Genomic DNA, 20,769 nt, shown 5'->3' with positions numbered 1-20,769 from the left:
ATTTACGGTAGAGATGCTTTGTCTATTGTATGAGCCCTTCTAATTTCGTCCAACTTTAGCATGCCTGACAAAGTATTTTAAAAGGTTTCCAATGGCGTTCCAGCTTTTGCGTGACTCATTATTTTCATTTCATGTTTTGCTTTATTTCCTTAAAGGCCACAAAAAGGGGTGTTACATAAGGAATCGGAAGTGTTATATAAACAGTGTTGTATATACATATGTTTACACTTTGAGCTAACTTGGATAAGCAGGTGATAACAGCAATGCCGAATAGCGGGAAAAACGTCATGCATACATATCACGCAGTGGAGACAAACGTTTCGTGACCTAAAGGATATGCTGCCACTGCAGCAAATTGGAGTTCATCGCCTTGCCTGGGACGACAAATGCGAGCGCCAAAAACATGGCGAATTTGACGTAGAGTATAGGCGGCTGTTACCTCATCGCAGTTTGGTAGGCAATTACTCTGGATGGGGAAGTTTGATGATGATGATGATGATAAGCTCTTTATTTACTCCCAAAATAGGGGGCACCAGCCCAAAAACTAGTTGCACTGATTAGTAGAGGTCAGCAGGGATCTCATGAGACTGTGCGGCCTCCAATGCGCGCAAAATGAACTGTTGCTGTTGGACGAGCACGGTGGTACGCAGGAGGGACTCCCACACATCCACTGTAGCTGAATTGTCTGCGTTGTGCTGTGTACATCTCCACATCATGTGAATGAATGTGACCGGTTGTAAGCAGTGTTTGCACGTAGGGGCAAGAAGATTTGGAAAAAGTTTGCTATTTAGCCATGGGTTTGGAAAAGTTCCTGTTAGTATATTGCGCGAATGGACGGCCTTGCGCTGGGATAGTTCCCGGTGTGCGGGGGTATAGACACCGTTCGAGCTGATAATATTGGAGAATGCCTATCTGCGTAACAAGGCGTGAATAAGTGCCTTGGGAAGTGTCAGAACGGAACGTTTAGGAAGCGGATGTATACGGAAACTGCGTCTTAGCTCAGGGGTGAGGTCCATACACGTAGAAGTCGCCCTCAGAGGGGTGATTCCGACCTGGAGCATCAATGCGCGGCCCGCATGTGTCAGCGAGAGGCGCTCAAATTGGGAAGTTAGAGTCGCTTTAGTCAGCTCGTCGACTGTGTTGGAGTTCCTGAGGGTTATCAGCCTTCGTTTGTACGCGCATTGCCTACGTTGCCCATTACCTATGCCACACGCGAACAGATCGGGAGCGACTGGATGCATCATTACGCAAGGCATATAAGACAGCATTGGGTCTTCCCATGTTCACTTTCACCACCGAACTGAAGTAAGCTGAGACATCTTGTTGTAATTGCAGATAGCACTGAAACAACGTCGTAGGGGTAGATGATTAACCGTTTCCCTCGCACTGACAGGTATGCTCCTCATTAGATTCTGTACCTACATACCCAGTGACGACTACAGTCGTCATACGCAAAAGTTGCACACGCAGCGAACCAATGATGACTATTTTCGTCCTATTGCATCTTATTGCGGTTTGTGACACTAGATGGCCATACTTATCAACACTTTTCTATTTTTGTGTCGCCTTTCGCCATATTCCCGCCTTTAACAGCGCCGCGCGAAAAATGGCTGCCCCTGTGCCGCACGTGAGTGAAAGCTCGCGCAAAAGAAAGTATTGTGGCGACTCCTGATCAGATTATGACAGTTCTTTAGAGTTGTACTCGGATACGGAAAATGACGTGTTGTCATTTGATTACTCTGACGATGACGATTCTGTGGATGGACCGGAAAATATCGCACCTGTGAGTGATGCCCCATAGATTTATCAAATCCACCTGCTGCAGAGCAGCGTTTTCCGTTCTCTCAAACGCCTCGGATAGCTGAAGTTCCACCTGACGCTGAAGATATAGTGGCATGGTTTGAAATATTTTTTTGGTGAGGAAAGCTTCGACAGATGCTTTTTCGCAGAATATTGGTGTCTTGCAGAGAAGATTATTTCAAACATTTTTGTATTGAATTTGTGCAATAAAGAACACCTACACCATCGAATGAATGGTGGCGCTTTACTCAGATTAAAAAGCTTTATGACGTTAGCCAAAAAACATTCCTTGTATATTTGGAACAATTTTGGTCCTTTTTCACGGGAGGGAAAGGGTTAATAATGAAAACTGAAATTTGCAGCCGCACGAGGGCCTCACCTGCCCTCCGATTTCAAACGCTTTGCCCTCATAAAGAAACCATCAATCCGTGCGGTTGTTGCCAAGCGCAGCGATGGCAGTCCGCTAACACAAGCAGTTGTCCTGCGCAAGACGAATCATTCCGGAAAGCGCCGCAATGTCTTCGAACTATTTATGTGGACTGCCCACGAACGCGGCAACCGAGGCATATGGTGTGGTGGCTGAGCAAGCAAGTTCGTTGCGGCAGGCAGCGAGGGGTCGTCAAGGGCTGCTTTAAACGTCGGCCATAAACGCTGTCTTTTTGTCTAGCCCTGTGCGTTCGCTTCAATGACAATGAAATGAGCCATCCGACGATGACAAAGGCAAGTATAATTACTGACAGCTTCTGCTTTAATAAAGGAATGTGCGTGTCATGCACACTGCACATGTTTGCGTGCTTGCAGCTCAGATATGCATGCAGGCTCACCATTTGCTCATTTTTTAGAAAACAAAAATATCTACTCCATAGCGCGTTATGACGAGATGGTCTAATCATATGATGGTGTTATTTGAGCTTTTGTATTGATTGCGTTTTATTACAGCCAGAAAGTATTCTCCTCTTATTGCTTTTCATTTTACTATTTCGACAGTAAGGGATACGTGCACGCGGGGTTGCTCTGGATTCAAGCCACAATTTCCTCAGTCACCTTTTCCTTTCTTTCCATTTTCTGACTTTATGCCTCTCTGCACGTGCATGGTAGCCTACTGGGCATCGTCTAGTTAACCTACCTGCTATTCCGTCCTTCTTTTTTCTGTTTCTATCACAGACATCTTTCGCGTTTCGCAGGAGCCTTTCGCGCTCCAGAGCCTGATAATTTAACAATTGTAAGGCCTAGTGTATGCTTTCTGCATATTAGGCTGTGTGTGTGTGTGTGTGTGTGTGTGTGTGTGTGTGTGTGTGTGTGTGTGTGTGTGTGTGTGTGTGTGTGTGTGTGTGTGTGTGTGTGTGTGTGTGTGTGTGCGTGTGCGTGTGCGTGTGCGTGTGCGTGTGCGTGTGCGTGTGCGTGTGCGTGTGTGTGGAAGAAGCACACGCACGCTTTCTTGATCTCTCTGCGCTGCTTTCGGCGCCCTACACTACTCAAGGCAGCACAAGATGTTAACTTAAGCAGATTTGCTCACCTGACGATATCCGGTCATAACTCGGCTCTTTGAAACATTTGGGAAGCACAGCCAGTAGCTCACGCAAGTGATACTTTGAGACTGCAAGCACTGTCCTCGAACATATGGACCATGCTCATCGCGAGGATGCCTTTTCGCCAGTGCTGGAACTACTTCGCAAATATGTTAATTCCTTTTATTTATGACGAGGCTCTTAAACGTTTTAGTTCCTGCATTCAGATGCCGCAAATAAGTGAACGTGAAAGTCACCCGCGCTTATGAGGGAAATGCCACTTTTCGCTCCCATTCTTCGCCAAGCCACAGCGAATATTCTGTTTCCCTTGTTGCTGTTCAACTGCAACACTTCTCCCGTCTCGTAAACTCGCCCTCCCTCTCATTGCATAGGTGCTGCCGAATGTCCGACCTTAAGTATGTCGTGGTAACTGAGACCACAACACCAAAACATATTTCTATCTCCCCCGCTACAACCTGAGGTGTCAAAAATTACGGAATGCACAACAGCGACTCGGTTCCTAGAACATCGCCGTTTTTCATACTTGGCGCCAATGTACAATAGCAGACGACAGCGTCGCTTCCATCATTTGTTTTCCTCTTCTTTCAGAATGTGCAACCTGATTGTGTGCTTACGTAACCTGGCACCGTCCTACTGGACACGTCCCGCGTACTTCACAATTTCAACAAATTGGTTAACTGTCTAGAATGGAGACAATTTATTGAAACAAGTACTACATCACACATCTTTTGTGGGAAAGGCATGAGCAGCAAGGAGAGGTCAATACTTCTATAGCAAGGTCATCGGATTCTTACCGGCAGAATATAAAAATATGCCTGGGTAAAATCATGTTCACTGTCTCACCACTGCCTTTCCAAGGGAAGCCGAAATCGTACAGCTGAGACTTTTTATGCATCGGGTCTTAAATGCCAAGGGACGTTGCATGGGACAATTGAAATCTGTAATCAAACCAGGACTCTTGCGCATTGTAGCGAAGATCCAGTAGATGGTAGCTGGGGCGAATTCCGCAGCCGCTATCATTAAACGGGTGTGTGCTTGTCGTTAAGAGCGTGCCGTAGTCGCAGTCAAGGTTGGCAGAAAGTAGTAACCGCAGTATGCAAATGTACCTGGTTAAATATATGTTCATGGTGTTACCACTGCTGTTCCCATTGGTAGCTGAAATAGTAGAGCCAGCGCTTTTTATCGATCCAGTCTTGAAGGTTACGTAACGTACCGGGACACAGGTGAAATCTGTAATCAAGACAGGATTCTTTCACATTGTAGCGAAGATCTGTCTGGCGATAGCTGTGGTGAATTCCGCAGCCCCTATTATGAAAGGGGCTGCGGAATCGCCCTTGTAGCCAAGAGCATGACGTTGTCGCAGTCACCGATGGCTGAAAGAAGCAAGAACCGTATGCAAAAATGCCTATTCCAATGCACGTTCACGGTATAGCCGCTGTCGTTTTCAATGGTACCCGAACTAGTACAGCTAAGATTTTTATGCGTCCAGTCTTGCAGGTCATGTGCGTTCTAGGAGCAAGATGATATAGTTTCTTTATGCTGAACGAGCAAATGGCTGAAGCAGAATACAGAAACATAAGACTCTTTTGTCTTTACGTGAATAATAAAGGAAAGGTAGCTGCCGCATAGCTACTGTGCCTAGGCTTTTGCACCATTTCATAGGAACTGCCTTGTATAATGATATGTAGTGCTACTTGACACAAGATATAGACACTACTGCATAGCATTACACAAACACGAACAGTACACAGCATAAAAAGTACGCTGGTCTGGAGAAGAAACACTGAGGCGTGGTATAAACTCTGTACATGCACCTATATGTCCGTAAATGGATAACTATGCACAGAACAGTATATAATAAAAAAATTGAGATAACTATTAACAGGACAAGAAACAATAGATCTCATTTACGGTACGCACAGGAAAGTAAATAGCAAAGTAACTCTAGGTTCTCTAACACTGACTGTATCAGATCTGTAATTGTAGCTCCAAAACGTCTCGCAGTCCTCAGTGGTTGATATAAACGTCAGAAAGGCTCGCTTCTGCAGTACATGCGTCGGCCATTGGCGAATAACTTTTGTAACCTAAATGTCTTTTATTAAGAGTTCTCAAATCTGTCTTCAATTGCGACCTGATGTTGGCAAGCCACGTCCTTATTTTTATAGTCATGCGCACACACTGTAAGCTGTCTGCGCGACAAATACATAAACAGAGTTTCGAGTAAGCCGTTTCAAAACGGAAGCGCTTAAAGATGTCGTGAGAGCTAACTGAGCATAAACTGATCATTGCATTTCACTCCTTGCACATTAAAATATAAATCCTTGAAATTTAAGCTCATTCACAGCAGTAGATAGTTTTAAGATCACTTTATTATTATCGGAATCACCTTTCTGGTCTGGCAACCATTGGCCGCAGATGTCACAATGAGATATGATTCTCATGTCGCCTGCTCCCGGTATCGGCTGCACTCTTGCATGCATGCTTTTGATGGTGGTCACTGAGTTTGTTTCACAGCAAAATATTTTCTTTACATATCCTATTTTCTTTGAGAAGCCTTCATTATAATATGCGACCTTTGTGGATCTCGGACGTGTTTTCTGGTCTTCGTCTCGAGATTGCCGTGGAGGCCCAAAACGACGGGATATTGCTGCATAATTTAGGCATACAATCAGAAGCATTTTATTTATACGTTGTGAGATTTAGCTTGTGGTAAAAACAAGCGCTCACGTATATACAGAGGCACTTGTCCAACGTTTATTTCCGCCGTATACATGCGCCGCGAATATGGGGCGGTGTTAGCGTTATGTTTCTGATTGCTGAACTAATGCCGTCGCTCTTTTGGTTCAAAAACTGAGAGTAAATCTCAAACAAGCATACCTTGACGCAATAGCATACCTAGCGACAACAAAGGAGCAGACAAAACATTTGAAAGGAAAAGCAGCGTGTTATTCAGACTTCATAATTTTTGGCTGGTAAAGCATTCAGTGTGTGAACCCTAAAGTCCCGCTTGAATGCGCCCTGCCCCAGAGTGTTCATTTATATAGCTTTTTTAATGACAGTATGTATGCTGCTCGTTGGCACGCAATTTAAATGCCAATATGAGCTAGCAATACCAAAACTGTCCACTTATTTGCATACCGGGTGTACCTTTATTTGTTCACAAACTACAACTGTGCTGCAAGAATCGCCGTGGATGTTACATCGCCTGACTGCGTCGGGTGTACACACAAGCGGCGCCGGCAGCTGCCGGCTGCGCTTGCTAAACAAGGTCACATGTCGACGCCTCACGCTCAGTGTGTACTCGCTTTGTTATGTAAGCAGTCGTGGATTTAGGGCCCCTACCGACAGAACTAAACTCGATGTCCACATGCAACACCTAAATCTTATGAATGCGCTCTCCGCAATCGCTGAAACTCTAGACCCGAACCCTGCGTACTCGCGCCAGACTTATTCATCGCTAAACGGGCAGGCAGTTCGGCCCCGACTAACATTTCTGGACAAGATCATTGCTGATGACAAGAGGCAACATAAAGTGTAGCTTCTTGTTTTCATTTTTCTACACGGTTCAGCTACAGACAAGTGCAGCTGTTCAGGCCGTTCACTCATTGAGTGTCATGTTCTCGTTTGACTTCCGATCCGACCACAACTGATCGGATGACTGTCCGTTCATCAGTTAAGTCGGCGTCACGGGGCCGAAAACTTCACACTACAGTGATAGGCGAACGTTGGTCGTGCTGGCGTCCTCACCGGTGTAATGCGAAAAATCAGTGCGTCGATAAGCTAAAGGAACTTATGACCTGTGCAGCCGACCGGTAGTGACCGCGCCTTAAACATGCCTTACTATATTAGTCTTTCGTGCGGTAACATCTTCAGAGTCGGTCACTGTGTCAGTCGTCCCCCCTTCCCCCAAAAAATATCGACGTGTCCATTCATATTGCAGCCTGCATAGCAGACGAGGCTCCGATTTGTGACGCCACACGAGCATTTCGAAGTGGTGCTCGCTCTTGGTGGGAGGAGCTTCCCTGTTAGGATTTCTATAGCGTTTTCTTGAACTATGCGCACGCTAGGCCCTAACATTTTGCGAGTAGAATCACAGATCTGTATATCATTCACAGAAGTATGCAACGGCAACACATCGAACAAACCTTTCAACGCCCCTTCAAGGAGGTTTGTAACTTCCGCTGACATATATGGGAATAATAACCCGTACAAACACATCAATGCAATGAAGATAAACGTTTTTATGATTTGGCTGAAACCAAATTTCTCTCATTTCACTCCACATGAACCACACAAAGCGGCGCAATGCGTTTCTCGAGAAGTGGACGCCAGAGGTTAGGGAATGGGATTGTGCTTGCCTAGCCGCTGCATCTCCTTTTGGGTTTCCGGGAATAAGGCAATGTCGTGGTATTCATAGGAAACGTACAATATACTGCTTTTTGGTTGCCTTATGAAGCTGTTTAAAAACTTCGTATTTTAGTCTAGGGTTTGACGGTATAGAAAGAGCTAGTATGTCATTTCAGTGTGGAGATGGTATCTCTACAGATTAACCCCGTACGCGGTCACAGACCTAGGCGATGAACTGGACCGCCAAATGAATCTCAGCAGTCTTTGGATCTGTCGCGATAGCCTATTTGCATCAGCATCCCTCATTCAGACGTGGAATCACAAATTGTGAGGTTCTTTTCTTTAGATCTTCTGGCCACCTTATTCTGTGGCTTATTCAGAGACAGCAATCTAAATAGACGACCAGACTGACCAAGCTAACAACGAATAATTTATGTACACATATGGACGGGACGAGAGTAGGTCACGCAAGTGGGACGATGACAAAACACAAATTGTCAAAAAGTCACCAAGTTGTTGGATGGAGAAGCCGGTGCAGACGCTCCGGGTGGTCAGAGTTTTGTAGGGTCGGTGCAGTAAGGCCTCAGTAAGCCCAGCGGAAGGCTAGGCCACCGGACGGGGCCCAGTAGAAGCAAGAGGCCTCGGGTTGCCTTTCCACGGCCGATGCGTCAGGCCTCCCCGACGTGCCTGGGCTCAGCACGGCGCCGAAAGCTCGTGCCAGTGAAGAGCTGGCGATTGGGCACTCCCGGGCCCGACCACCGTTCCGAGTTTCGTGGACGACAGGAGAACAGGACAGGATACGGCCGGCGGGCCCCAGGTCTGGATCCCCGGGTCAGGCCTGGCAGAAGACACCGCTCCGAGCTCCTTGGACGGCCGATCGGCTCCGCTGCTCTCCTGTTCTCCCCTGCTCGTGTCTCGCGCTCCTCGAGCCAACCTCCACGTTTTTCTCTTTTTCTTTCTCCAAACGTGGTTTTCTTTCTTTGTCTTTTGTCAAATTATCACATGTTCTTCACAAATATGCCCCCCCTTTGAGAAGTTTTTTCTGGAAAAAAAAACTTGGGCCCATGACACTGATGCACTCTTTCGGAGGACGACCGCCCACCACAACACTGCTGTGCCCATCACTGCACACCCCACAGAGTGGCCACACCATTGCTATTGTCTGCTGAGAGTCTGAGTTACCGGCGCCCACAAAATAAAAAACCATTCGTACTAATATAAGTAACATTAACATTCACTCAACACTTGTCAGAAGAAATAAACTCTTAGAAACATACTATGAACAGCACGACGACATCTCCAGAAGCTTTGTACGAAATGTGCTCTAAGACGACATATCTCCAACGGCGTTGGAAGACAGCACAGAGATTAACATAGTCTCCCGTATCATTCTCGATTAAACAGTTGACTATTCTGTATCGAGTCTCGGTTCCCCAGTCCACTCTGGGACCAAGGTTCTTCACTGAACGTTGACAACGGAGTTTTCGACTCGACGTTATCAAGAACTACGAAGGATGAAGTTTGTAGGGCATTCACTGGCTGGCGCTATTCGTAGCTTTTTGTGTTAATGGACATGCGTCCTAATGGAGCATTCCTCAGGTTTCCTTTCGGGACTGTCCTCTGACATGCATCGCACGACCTCACAAACCGCTTAATGTCAGCTTGCACCCCTGGCCAGTAAAAGTCATCAAGCACTCTTGCGGTAGTTTTTCTGACACCCTGGTGGCCAACAAGTACACTCCCATGTGCCTGCACGAGGACCTGACGGCGCAAAACCTTCGGAACGACCGCTTGTTTAATTGTATTTCCTGGACAAAGTTGATAGGTCCGGTACAAAATGCCGTCACTTAGATGGAAGGTGTAGGCCGTCTGCCCTTTTCCGTGATAGGTTTTCCTAAGCTTGCGACGACACACGTCTAAGCTGGCGTCCTCTTCTTGTTTCTTGCCAAAAACAGACCGAGATAAGGGGAGTACGGTTTGAGTGGCATCCAAACCAGTCCCTGAAACTTTCGGCGTCAGAACCTGGAAAGAAGCGCTGGACCCATCATCACTGGCAGGTATGCTTCTCTGGCCCATCAAGACTGTTGGAGCGTCGGCGAATGGGACGCTTGCACCCGGAACGTTGCCAATAATTACGTCATATGATGGCGTCGGCAGGCACCTAGCAATAGCTTTGCCTGTGAAGTATGGCGACTTGATAATAACCTCCGCCTCAGGCGCTTCGATGTCAGAACCATCCGCTAAACGTAAAGATGCTCGCTCACCGGTATATGCAGCCTCGGGCACCAAAGCCTGACGCACTATGATGCTATTAGAAGCAGTGTCGCGCAGCACCGACACTGCTTGTCCGAACACTTCTCCATGCTCCACTGGCATGTTGTTAATAATCTGAGATGGACTAAGAGCCGAATCGTCCCTTCGAACATCTAGGCATGTTCTTCCCAGCTGACGACCAGGGCGGGAATCTCGAGGGGACGTGCAGTAAGCAGACGTCTCCCGGTCATTTGAATTTCCGTATCGACACAACTGGGTTTCATGCCCAGATTTGCGACATAATGTTCAATATGGGGGCTTCGGTTTTGTACGGCAATCCGCCGACCCATGTCCGATCTCTTCACAGATGAAGCATCGAATTCTAGTCTTTGGGTTTGGGGCTGCGTCCTGCGGTTTCGCAGTATTCTGCTCAGCTCTATCTTTAAAAATCGCGAGGTTATTCTGTCCCTGAGCCTCAAGAAAGTGATCGGCGGCCTCAGCAATCTCGTCCACCGTTTTACAATCACGTTCTCGCAAGAAGAGAACTAAACGATCGTGACAGCTGTTTAAAAACTGCTCAGCCACTGTCATGTCCCGAACCACTTCAAACGTGCGATCTTGTCCTCGCATCTCAACCCAGCGGTCAAAAAAACTTGACAGCCTTGTGGTGTACTGGGAAGCTGTCTCACCATCTTGCGGCTTGCTTCCACGAAACTTCTCTCTGTAGCGCTCAGCCGTGAACCGAAACCTCCGAAGTAAGGCAAGTTTCGCTACATCGTAATTGATTGAGTCCTCAGGAGAGAGTCGTCCAAAGACTCTGAGAGCTTCTCCGCCGAGGTACAGACTCAAAGCCGTGGCCCACTTCTCTTTCGGCCAGCCTTGGCCAATGGCGACATGTTCAAAACGCTTCAAATACGCGTCCAAATCGTCCCTTTCCGCATTAAACAGCGGAAACAATCCATGAGGACTAATTGGGAAAGACGGAGCTGGTACGGTACCGTACTCAGCGCTTCCAGAACTAGGGGCGTTTTCTCCCCATTCCGCAAGTCGTACTCGTAGCTGCAAATTCTGGTTTTCTTGCTCCAAGCACTGCTTCGCCGCTTCACGTTTTGCCGCTCTCTCTTCGCGTTGTGCAGCTCTCTCTTCGCGTTCTGCAGCTTTGTCTTCCCTTGCCTTTTGCAATTCTTTTTCCACCCACTCGCGCAACTCGACTCCCGTTCCCCTACCGCAAGCAACTCTGGTGCACTCATTTTTCTCCAATCCCTAGCCGCGGGAAAATGTTGCTTGGCCGGCCTGGTGCTGCCGTGGACGCCAAAATCGTGAGGTTCTTTTCTTTAGATCTTCTGGCCACCTTATTCTGTGGCTTATTCAGAGACAGCAATCTAAATAGACGACCAGACTGACCAAGCTAACAACGAATAATTTATGTACACATATGGACGGGACGAGAGTAGGTCACGCAAGTGGGACGATGACAAAGCACAAATTGTCAAAACGTCACCAAGTTGTTGGAGGGAGAAGCCGGTGCACATGCTCCGGGTGGGCAGAGTTTTGTAGGGTCGGTGCAGTAAGGCCTCAGTAAGCCCAGCGGAAGGCTAGGCCACCGGACGGGGCCCAGTAGAGGCAAGAGGCCTCGGGTTGCCTTTCCACGGCCGATGCGTCAGGCCTCCCCGACGTGCCTGGGCTCAGCACGGCGCCGAACGCGCGTGCCAGTGAAGAGCTGGCGCTGTGGCACTCCCGGCCCCGATCACCGTTCCGAGTTTCGTGGACGACAGGAGAACAGGACAGGATACGGCCGGCAGGCCCCAGGTCTGGATTCCCGGGTCAGGCCTGGCAGAAGACGCACTGCTCCGAGCTCCTTGGACGGCCGATCAGCTCCGCTGCTCTCCTGTTCTCCCCTGCTCGTGTCTCGCGCTCCTCGAGCCAACCTCCACAATTTTCTCTTCTTCTTTCTCCAAACGTGGTTTTCTTTCTTCGTATTTTGTCAAATTATCACATGTTCTTCACGCAAATGCAGACGTTGAAGAATTTTAAAGACTGGTACGGTTAGTGTACACATGAACGTAACCGGTATACCGCATGTGTATGTGGAGTAGTGCTAACTACTGAGCAGCAAATATCATCGTATGTCACGCTTCCAAATTATCCCTCCAGGAGAAATGTGTACAGTAGGAGTAACGAAAAGTCATTTGGATTTTTTTATATCTCTATTCGAGAGTTCATAAGTTGTATAAAGCTGGTGGTGTGGTTGGAAGTGTTGGTGTATATGACTTAGTTGATGTATAAGCACCGGCCTAATTAAAGGACTGTCAGTTTGCGGTTATGTTACGTGAAATTATTGTGACGTGATGTGATATGACATGTCTGTGATGTGACTGTGCTAACTTCACCTATCCCCCTCACAACTTTTATATAGACTCACCCCTTTCCCCAGTGCAGGGTAGCAAACCGATTTCTTTCACGGGTTAACCTCCCTGCCTTTCCTCCTCCTCCTCCTTGACTTTCATGTCGTTCATGAAGCGCGGACGCTAATATGCGTCTTTCGTGTTCGGTTATCAGACGGATATGTGCCTGCAGGTCTCTGTTGTCCATAGCACCTCAAACGAAGACTGCCTTGCCTCACCAATTACCAAAGCTCTCGAGTTGCATCAGGAAATCCTCAACACAGACAGAGACTCTTTGCAGCCGTCCTTTGAGGTTGTAGACAGTCATTATATATGAATGCAGTATGAACTGTGAACAGAGATGCAGAACGCTACGCAAGTACTTCGCAAGAGTGTTCACTTGCTAGTCATTATGGTTTATATGCGTAGCCCTAGAGAACTACAGTCAGTCTGTAACGAAGAACAGTCAGAAAACGGGGCTGATTAACAGACTTTAAAAGCCTGTCTGCTGGGCAGAGTGGTAAAGATTTCAGGCTTTTTCGAGTAAAAGACAAAACGCCTGTTTTTGATTGAGGCTCTCTCTCTCTCTCTTTTCAAAACCAGTCAGTGGGATCAGTGCCTGCTTTCAATCTGGACTGGAGAAGTCTGCCGTTTTTCCAAAACTCCAAATGCGATCGTGTAAAGCATAAGGAACCGTACGTGACATTATTCCATCACAGTTAAAAAGAAAAGGCCTTAGTACACTGCCCTGCAACAATCCTTTGGGGCTATGTTCCGCGCTCTTCCATTCAGTCATCTTCCTGAATATTTTACTGCCATCTAAAAAGTAGAAAATATAACGCTGCAATCTACCACTCACACCCAGGTCCAGCAAACTTTAGAGGTTATGATTTTGAGCAGTGAATCAAATGCACTTTTGACATCAAACATATTGCAACGGTAATGTAGCTTTTCCTACGCTTAAGCTCAACGTATTCCCGCATAGGAGCAAAGACGACGTATTGGAAGGAGAGGGTGTTATTAGCAAAAGTGGAAGTGGAACTGCTGAACGGGAGCAAGATGTCTGTCGTCCGTCTGACGCGACTCCGTCCTGGGCCAATGTGTCACGCTAAATGTTTTGGTGTAATTTTCTGGGTATGTTTTAATTAACAACGGGTCAAACCTAACCTCGTCGGAGTCGATTACTTACTAGCCTATGCCCTCACATGCCCGAGATGTCCCTCGACGAAGAAACCAAACTTTGGCCTACACTCAGCAGTTCCTGATTGCATTTTCGCGAGCCTGCTACTTTAAGCTTAATCCTGGCTGGGGACCGGCCTGCGGGCGGAGGGAACGGAAAGCCCCGGGCTTTCGTAGGACGTCTGGCGAGAACGTTGATCAATGGCTGACTCACTACCAACGGGTAAGCTGCTACAACCGATCGGATGCCACTGCTAAGCTTGCGAACGTGGTTTCCTTCCTGGCCAATACCGTGTTAGTCTGGTGTTGCACGCAGTGTCAGCGCCATAAACGCCGTACCTTCGCTCCACTGGGTCTACTTCATCATGTGGCGCCTCTCAGCAGTCTGTTGGAACAGGTTGAAATTTGTCTTCTTGACCTTCTCCCAAATCTTCAAAAGTAAATTGGTGGATTGGGGTTTGTGCGGGCTGCTTTACTCACTATTGTGAAATAGCTGTTTTACCACCGGGTACCATGCGTCAAGTGTCCCTGTTCCTTCTGAACTCGGCCCTCTTTGGGCATGAACAGCCTGAAATAGTTATCACTTACCGAGACCGCCAATTTATTGCCGATATTGTTGCTGAGCTGCTACGTCTATGCAGGCCTAGCACGAGTATGTAGCCAAGGCTACCTATGGCCTATAAGCCTGGCGGTAGTTCGCGGATTTCGAATAGAGTTTCGGCGATTACGGAGAGCGCATTCGCAAGCTTTAGCGGTTGCATACGGCCATCAAGTGCAATTCTTGCAGTAGTGACCCCGCTTCGATGGCTGCTTGCGTAATAAAGCGCGTCCATATTCATCGGGAAGCGTCGATGTGACCCTGACTGGAGAGCGCAGCCGGCAGCTGTCGGCTCCGCTTGTGGGTACCCGGCGCACGCAGCGGACGTAGCATCCACGCGCTTCTTGCAGCGCAGATGTAGTTTGTGAACAAATAAAGGTGATACCGGTGCGAAAATAAGCAGATAGTTTTGGTATTGCTAGCTCAGCTTGCATTTTATGCCGTTCGAACGTACAGCATACATCGAGTCATTACAAATGCTATGTAAACAAACATGCTGGGGCGTACTCGAAATCCTCGAATCGGCACATTCTTGCTGGAGATTTGGGCTCGCACACTAAATAATAAATGGTGTATGTTTGCATTGAGGCACTCTCGAATCATTTGCTGGACAAGCACAAGAAAAACGCAAGGTGATGCTCGGAAGTCGGTTTCAGTAGCGCGGCTGCGGGGAAGGCGAGACGCAGACGGTGGTGGCGGCGACGTGCCGGCGCGGCGGCGGTGGCTGGCATAACTCTTGTTCAGTGCGAGCAATGAGGCGCATTCGAATCGTGTTGGGGTTTGCGATGACGGTACTCAGGCCGCGGCGGCCGCTCATGCTTCTTGCGCTGGCCGTGGCCAGACTAAACATAGTTTTGCAACAAATGCTTTTTTCCGTTACCAAACCATTTCAGTTTTACTTACACGTGCATATAACAGCAGGTGATGCGATTGTCTATTCCCACACAATCGAGGAGCACCTCCATCTCCTGAGAGGCGTCCTGGGTACGCTCAGGTGTGCTGGCGTCACGCTCAACCCCGAAAGGCACAGAAATACCAGCTTACTTGAATATTGAGTTCAACGGCAACCCATGTCTCCTGATCCAGGGAATATTCGGGCAGCCCTGACGTTCGCTAAGCCTAATATTTCAGTGCTGTTTGCCGATATCTCGGCATTCTGTGGTGTTACCACCACTTCATTTCTAACTCTGTGCGACTAGAAGCGTCTTTGGAGCGATTTCTAAGAATGTCATTTGGGAATGTGGAGATGATCAGGAAAGGAGCTTTCGTCAGCTTTCCCACGCTATCGTTTAGTCAGCTGCTGTGTAGCTGCTTGACCTGAACAATTATTTGTTATCCAGACCGATGCATGCGATATCGAAGTGGGAGCTGTACTCCTCCAAATGCTCCAAATGGATGGTTATCAGCTACGACCAGTGTCTTTGTCAGCCGTGCTCTCTCGGCGGCAGGCCGCAATTATTGAGCTGTGGAAATCCATGCAGTGCAACGTCCAAATATACACAGATGGAACAAGGTTCATGGTCAAGACAGACCACAAGGCTTGACCTGGCTGAATGGCCTGCGCGAGCTAAGCGGTCGGCTTGCGCGAGAGCACGTGAGATCTGTGGGAGAAGAGGCCCCCCTCGAAGTTGCAATCAGCAAAGAGCTTCTCAGAGGTCAGCAGCAAGACTCCTACTGACAGGAGTTTATCAGTTGTCGTAGTGAAGAGACGAGAAAATTACTCAGTGAAGCCACTGGTAGCGTGGTAGGCGCTAACTATAGTGTAGTGAGTATTGCTATGGGGGAGTGAGTTAGCAAACTTCCTGCTCGACCATGACAGAGCTTTTCTAAAAGACATAACTGACAAAGAAGCCTTCTGTGAGTGCTTTAAAGTCATTATTCCGTGCAAACGGCGCTTCAGTGCAATGCAGCCCTATAAAGACCCTGACGGTCACGGGAGTTCGGCGAAGACATTGCGGAAGTCTTGTTGGTTCGCTACCTGAGCTCGAATGAAGACTGACATATGTCGATACGTACGAATGTGCCTCATTTTCCAAAAGCGAAACCCTGGAGTTGGGAACCCGCCTTGCTAACTCCAGCCCGTCATAGGCACGAATTCTTGGAAAGTCCTGGCTTGAGATGTGATGGGGACGCTGCGGTGCAGCAAAAAGGGGTCGAAATACAAGCTGGTTGCCATTTCGGCGCTTTCGGTGAAGTTTAACCGCTGCGAAAAGCGACAGCCCGGGAAATCCTGGGAAAGCTCTATTAAGTGTTTTGTCGTTTCGGCTTTACCGAGGTACTTATAAGCGCAAATCCCAAGTATTTCACATCCATGGTTGTTTATGATACGTGTGCATAAATTTGTGTACGACAGCAGAAAACGAAGTGCTACCACCCAAGGAAATGTGAGCGAGCGCCAACGTTGGATATGAAGCTTCTACAGAGAGCATATGCGTGACGCAGAATTGTTAGGATGAACACTTGCACGTCATATCCTTCATTCTGTGCACGAGTGTAAATCGCCCGACAAATCTTGATCCGGAGGACGTACGATGTACGCAAAGTCACGACAAATGGCGAGCCCCAGCCGTGAGAAGGGACAGGGAAAGCGAGAAGGGGAACTAGAAACAAGCCCATAGTGTCCTTGCTTTCCAGTTGGAAGACAATTCTGAACCGAAATATTATTCTCAGCGATGCATCCGCGGAATTTTCAGCCGGCCTACCGTCCCGATGGATGAATTCAGAGAACCATTCATGGCTGGTATACCGACTGGAAGCCTAGACGTCGGGCAAATCAGCTGACCTATTCACTGGGAGTGTGGAAGCAGTATTTCCAGAGGGAAGCTGCCGTCGAAACCCACGCGTCCCTTTTTCAGGAGAGTGTATATGTGCGCAGTGCCGAGAGCAGCCTCTACCGGCATCGCTATAATACCCGCGACCTGCGAAATCACTTAGGCCGTACACATGAGAGTGCACATGCAGGCCCGAATACGGCTCTTGCCAGCACGGTTCGAACTGAACAGTTAATGTAGGAATGTCAAACGCGCGAGTTCAAGCGCAAGCACATATAAGGGAAGGCACTCCTTTCAACAATGTTACAGTGCGGAGGGTAGGCGAAGTCACCGAATAGCAACAGCCAAGGCCGGAAAGGTCTCGTGTGAGGTTATTCGGTCACTGTCGATAGACATGTCTGCAATGTCCCTGTACTCGAAGCTTGGCCTAAGCACGTTCACTCGGTCCGAGCCAGCCCACTGTCCTTATTTACAACACCGGAACTCTGTGCGCACGTACGGCGCACGCTGCCTGCGTTCAGGCGGCGGGGAGCTGCGAAGGTGATGTTTAGTCGTAGTGACTGCTTAGGCAAACCATTGTTCTTGAAGTAGTTGGCTGACGAATGAAGCACGAACAGAAGGTACCAGCGCACTCTGACTTCTCCACCGCAGTCTGGGATTTCCCGGAATTTCCCGGGTTCACGAACGCTGTTCGCACTATCTGGAGAAGATGAGCGAAGTTGAACGAGCCGTGCCTGTTGCCCTGGTTGGCTATTCCTCGAAGCATCGGTGGTGCCTGAAGCGAGCGGCGCACCACGATTCCGGGAATCCATTCATTACCGGCCTTCTCCGGCATGCCGCCAGGGCCCTTTTCATCCTGGCTATTCCGCCGCAGTGGCGGAGGGAAAGAGCGAGGCAACTCGGCTAAAGATTACGGGGGAGTCTTCTTTCAACCTTCTCAGGTACACTCCCGGAGGCGCGCGCTGGATGTGGCGGTGGAGCGAGTGAGAGAACGTGTGTGTGTACCCGGCAGTAAAGAGTCGACGAGCGGAGTGGACTGACGCTTTTGTGGACCCAGGTGATACCCGTCTTGAACTTTGTTTGCTTGTTGTATGACCGCGCGCTCGAGGAAAACGACAGAGAGACGCTCCGATAAACGGTTATACGCTTCGGTGCTGGGTGTTCGGGTTGTTTGGGGTCATTAGTGTGGTCTGACCTAGCGGAGTGGCGTTTGGCTCTGAGTGCGGAGCCACAGTCCCATAGAGAACTCCATAGGCCGCATATTTCTAAAAGCTCCAAAGCACGTGAAATTGGCGGCAGACAATGATTTATTGTCTCCACATGTCATATACCCATCTTGTACATCTAAGCGCTTATACTGAGCAGAACATGAACGACTACAAGCTCCCAGTCATTTCGACTTTAATGAGTACAAATTAAAAGTGCTTTAAAATCGAAACGCAAGACATACAGAAAGAAGGCTAAAACATTTGAGCGCATAAAGATACGAAACTAAGATGCATCAACTACATGGAGCCATTTTAGTAGGTAATTTCGAAGAGCGGAGATATGGTGCAAGTATGCCGGGGACGCAACACAAGTTTACTCTTTTTATGGCGTATAATTGAGCAGTAAGATTAAATATTCAGTTGTGTAATTCACAACCCGTACGTTTATATCTTTATTGAAAATGTGAATCCGTGAAATTTTGTCGCTATTATTTTCACATCGATGTTTGTCTTTGAATTGAGTCTATATATCAGACCCTACTACCTTTAGCATATGCTTAATTGTGCTAGAGGGAATGTTGGTATAGTATTACTAAACAAAAACAATACTTAGTGAAGTTGTTTTGGAAGTTTATATACGTAATAGGATGGTGTCAGTCATGGAATTCAGGTAATTAAAATTTCAAATTGAGGTACAGCCGGACTGATGCGCTACCTAAAGAGTATATAGAACTTCATCTCTCCCTCTCCTTACCTAGTTACACATTCAATCAGCTATACGCGGCGCGGAAAGATGTATCACTCGTCGGAACAGGCATACGGACTACTGGTGTCAAAATATCAAGGGCAGAAACGTCGTGATTAACGAGTCGCACACGCTGAGCTGTGTTCCGTTCCCTCACTGAGCTAAAGTCCGAAGCGGAACCCATGCCGTTAGTTCACCACACTAAAGAAAGAGCGAACACATATCGAGTATTTGTACAGAAAAAGCGAAACCTAATAGTCCATTCTTAGGCTAAACCGTGTACATCATGCGTTTCCTACGCTTATTTCGTCCGCTAACACCAAGAACGTATTGGCAGCAGCTCAAGCCGTTCGGATTAGGAGCCGTGCATTTCAAATTGCAATCTGTGCCTTGTTCACGCAACGGACAATAGGTAACCACAAAGGCGTTTCTTTGGAGTTAGTATGCGTTCGGCCACCTCACTTTGAGACTTTCTCCCCATATTATGGTGCATAATAACCACATTGCTGCGCAGAAACGAAACAAAGTAGGAATTCATTTAAGAGAGTGTCACCTTGAGATCCTTTCCTTTTAGATATAACAAACGTTCGTCTCCTTTGTAGCGGTACATTTTACAGGCGTGTACTTTCTGAACCTTCCAAAGCAGCAACCTCTGCCATTTATGGTGGAGATTCAACTGCGATGAAAGAAACCTCTTTTTATTATCATCAATTGCTGTCTCAAAATAAGGACCAACGTACTGTCAGACCGTCCTTAACGCACCCAACCCTAACCTACGTTGAGAAGTGAAAACTATTTCGACGAGGACAGGGATTATGGGCAAAATACCCATGCTTCAAAACAATACATGGTTGCAGCCCTTCTATAAAAGAAACTTACTAATTGGTAGTCTGAAGATGGTGCGTTACAAGAGGCACCAAAATTCAACATACCTGAATGGCATGCAGAAGTTATATAAACCCGTTTAGCTTTCCAGTAGCCAGACGCCATTATTTCGTGGATTTCGTTATTGTCTGAAATGCAAAGTACACATTTATTTATCACACTCGTAATAATCAATATTAAGTTGCCTGCCCAATATATTAAAGCTACAAATCCACCATCGAACAGGAAGCGGTACCATGATAGGCGATTGAGTGTTCTCCAGTGTATTCGCCTCTACTTATTGTCGGCGGACAAGCTTATGTTGTCGATTTTAGGACAAATACTTGAGAGCGTTAATTACTCTCATCGGGGCAACACTTTCAAAAAACACATCCTTATCGGTATGCCTTCGGGCCACCCTGGAAACATAGCAGGGTTTTCCTCCTAAATCTACTACTGATTCCAACCTAAATCGCCGCACGTTGGGGTGAGGGCATTTCACATCACAGTATTGATAATTTAACGCGTTGGCACATTTTATAGTTCGTTGCATTCTTGAGAGAGCGTGATTAGCTTTTTTCATGTGTCTTTTTGCCAACACATACTTAGTGGTTTACAGCGTAATCCACCACGTTTTGAAGGAAGACATTAAATTGGCATAATTTTTCCTTCTTAACCAAGCAATCTAGCGTGGTTCTGCGTTCTAAGATAGCGTGCTAATCTGGGTACATTCGCCAAGCGATTTTTTTTAAGTTATCTTTTCAGCACAAATCATTTAATTTCATTTACGTATTTACGTACAGGATCAGGTTGCTCTAGGATCAAACAACAAACGGTTTTTCTCTATTTCAATCAATGCTGATTTTGACGAATGGCTAGCCAGAGCTCGTTCTCAACAGGAGTCTTATAGCTACCATGCTGCTGTTGGAAAGAAATTTAAAGAAACGATTTGCCGCAGTATTTGCGCCATGATTGCAGTGCACCCTTGGTCGTGAAGTTTGCAAGTAATACAGCATCAGTTTGCCTTCTGCAAATTCAATAGGCATTGCATTATATCGAGTTCAGGGTGCTTTGCTATGAGTCTCAGTTTG

General features: G+C 47.4%; 1 protein-coding gene across 1 annotated transcript in view; it reads right to left on the bottom strand.

The window, feature by feature from the left end:
* The window catches only part of LOC146194711 (uncharacterized), a 166,978-nt gene extending 147,158 nt beyond the window's left edge, over nt 1-19,820 (bottom strand). Inside the window, exon 1 of the mRNA XM_084596102.1 lies at nt 19,747-19,820. Within this exon, the coding sequence (XP_084452228.1) occupies nt 19,747-19,804 (58 nt within the window). The 5' untranslated portion in view covers nt 19,805-19,820. The remainder of the gene's footprint in view (nt 1-19,746) is intronic.
* Between the last annotated feature and the right edge of the window lie 949 nt (nt 19,821-20,769).

This window comes from Amblyomma maculatum, chromosome 3 (assembly GCF_055883805.1).
Source record: "Amblyomma maculatum isolate TAMU_Amacu chromosome 3, ASM5588380v1, whole genome shotgun sequence".
Classification (NCBI taxonomy): domain Eukaryota; kingdom Metazoa; phylum Arthropoda; class Arachnida; order Ixodida; family Ixodidae; genus Amblyomma; species Amblyomma maculatum.
The sequence above is the reverse complement of the archived record's forward strand: the minus strand, read 5'-3'. Positions and strand labels throughout refer to the sequence as shown.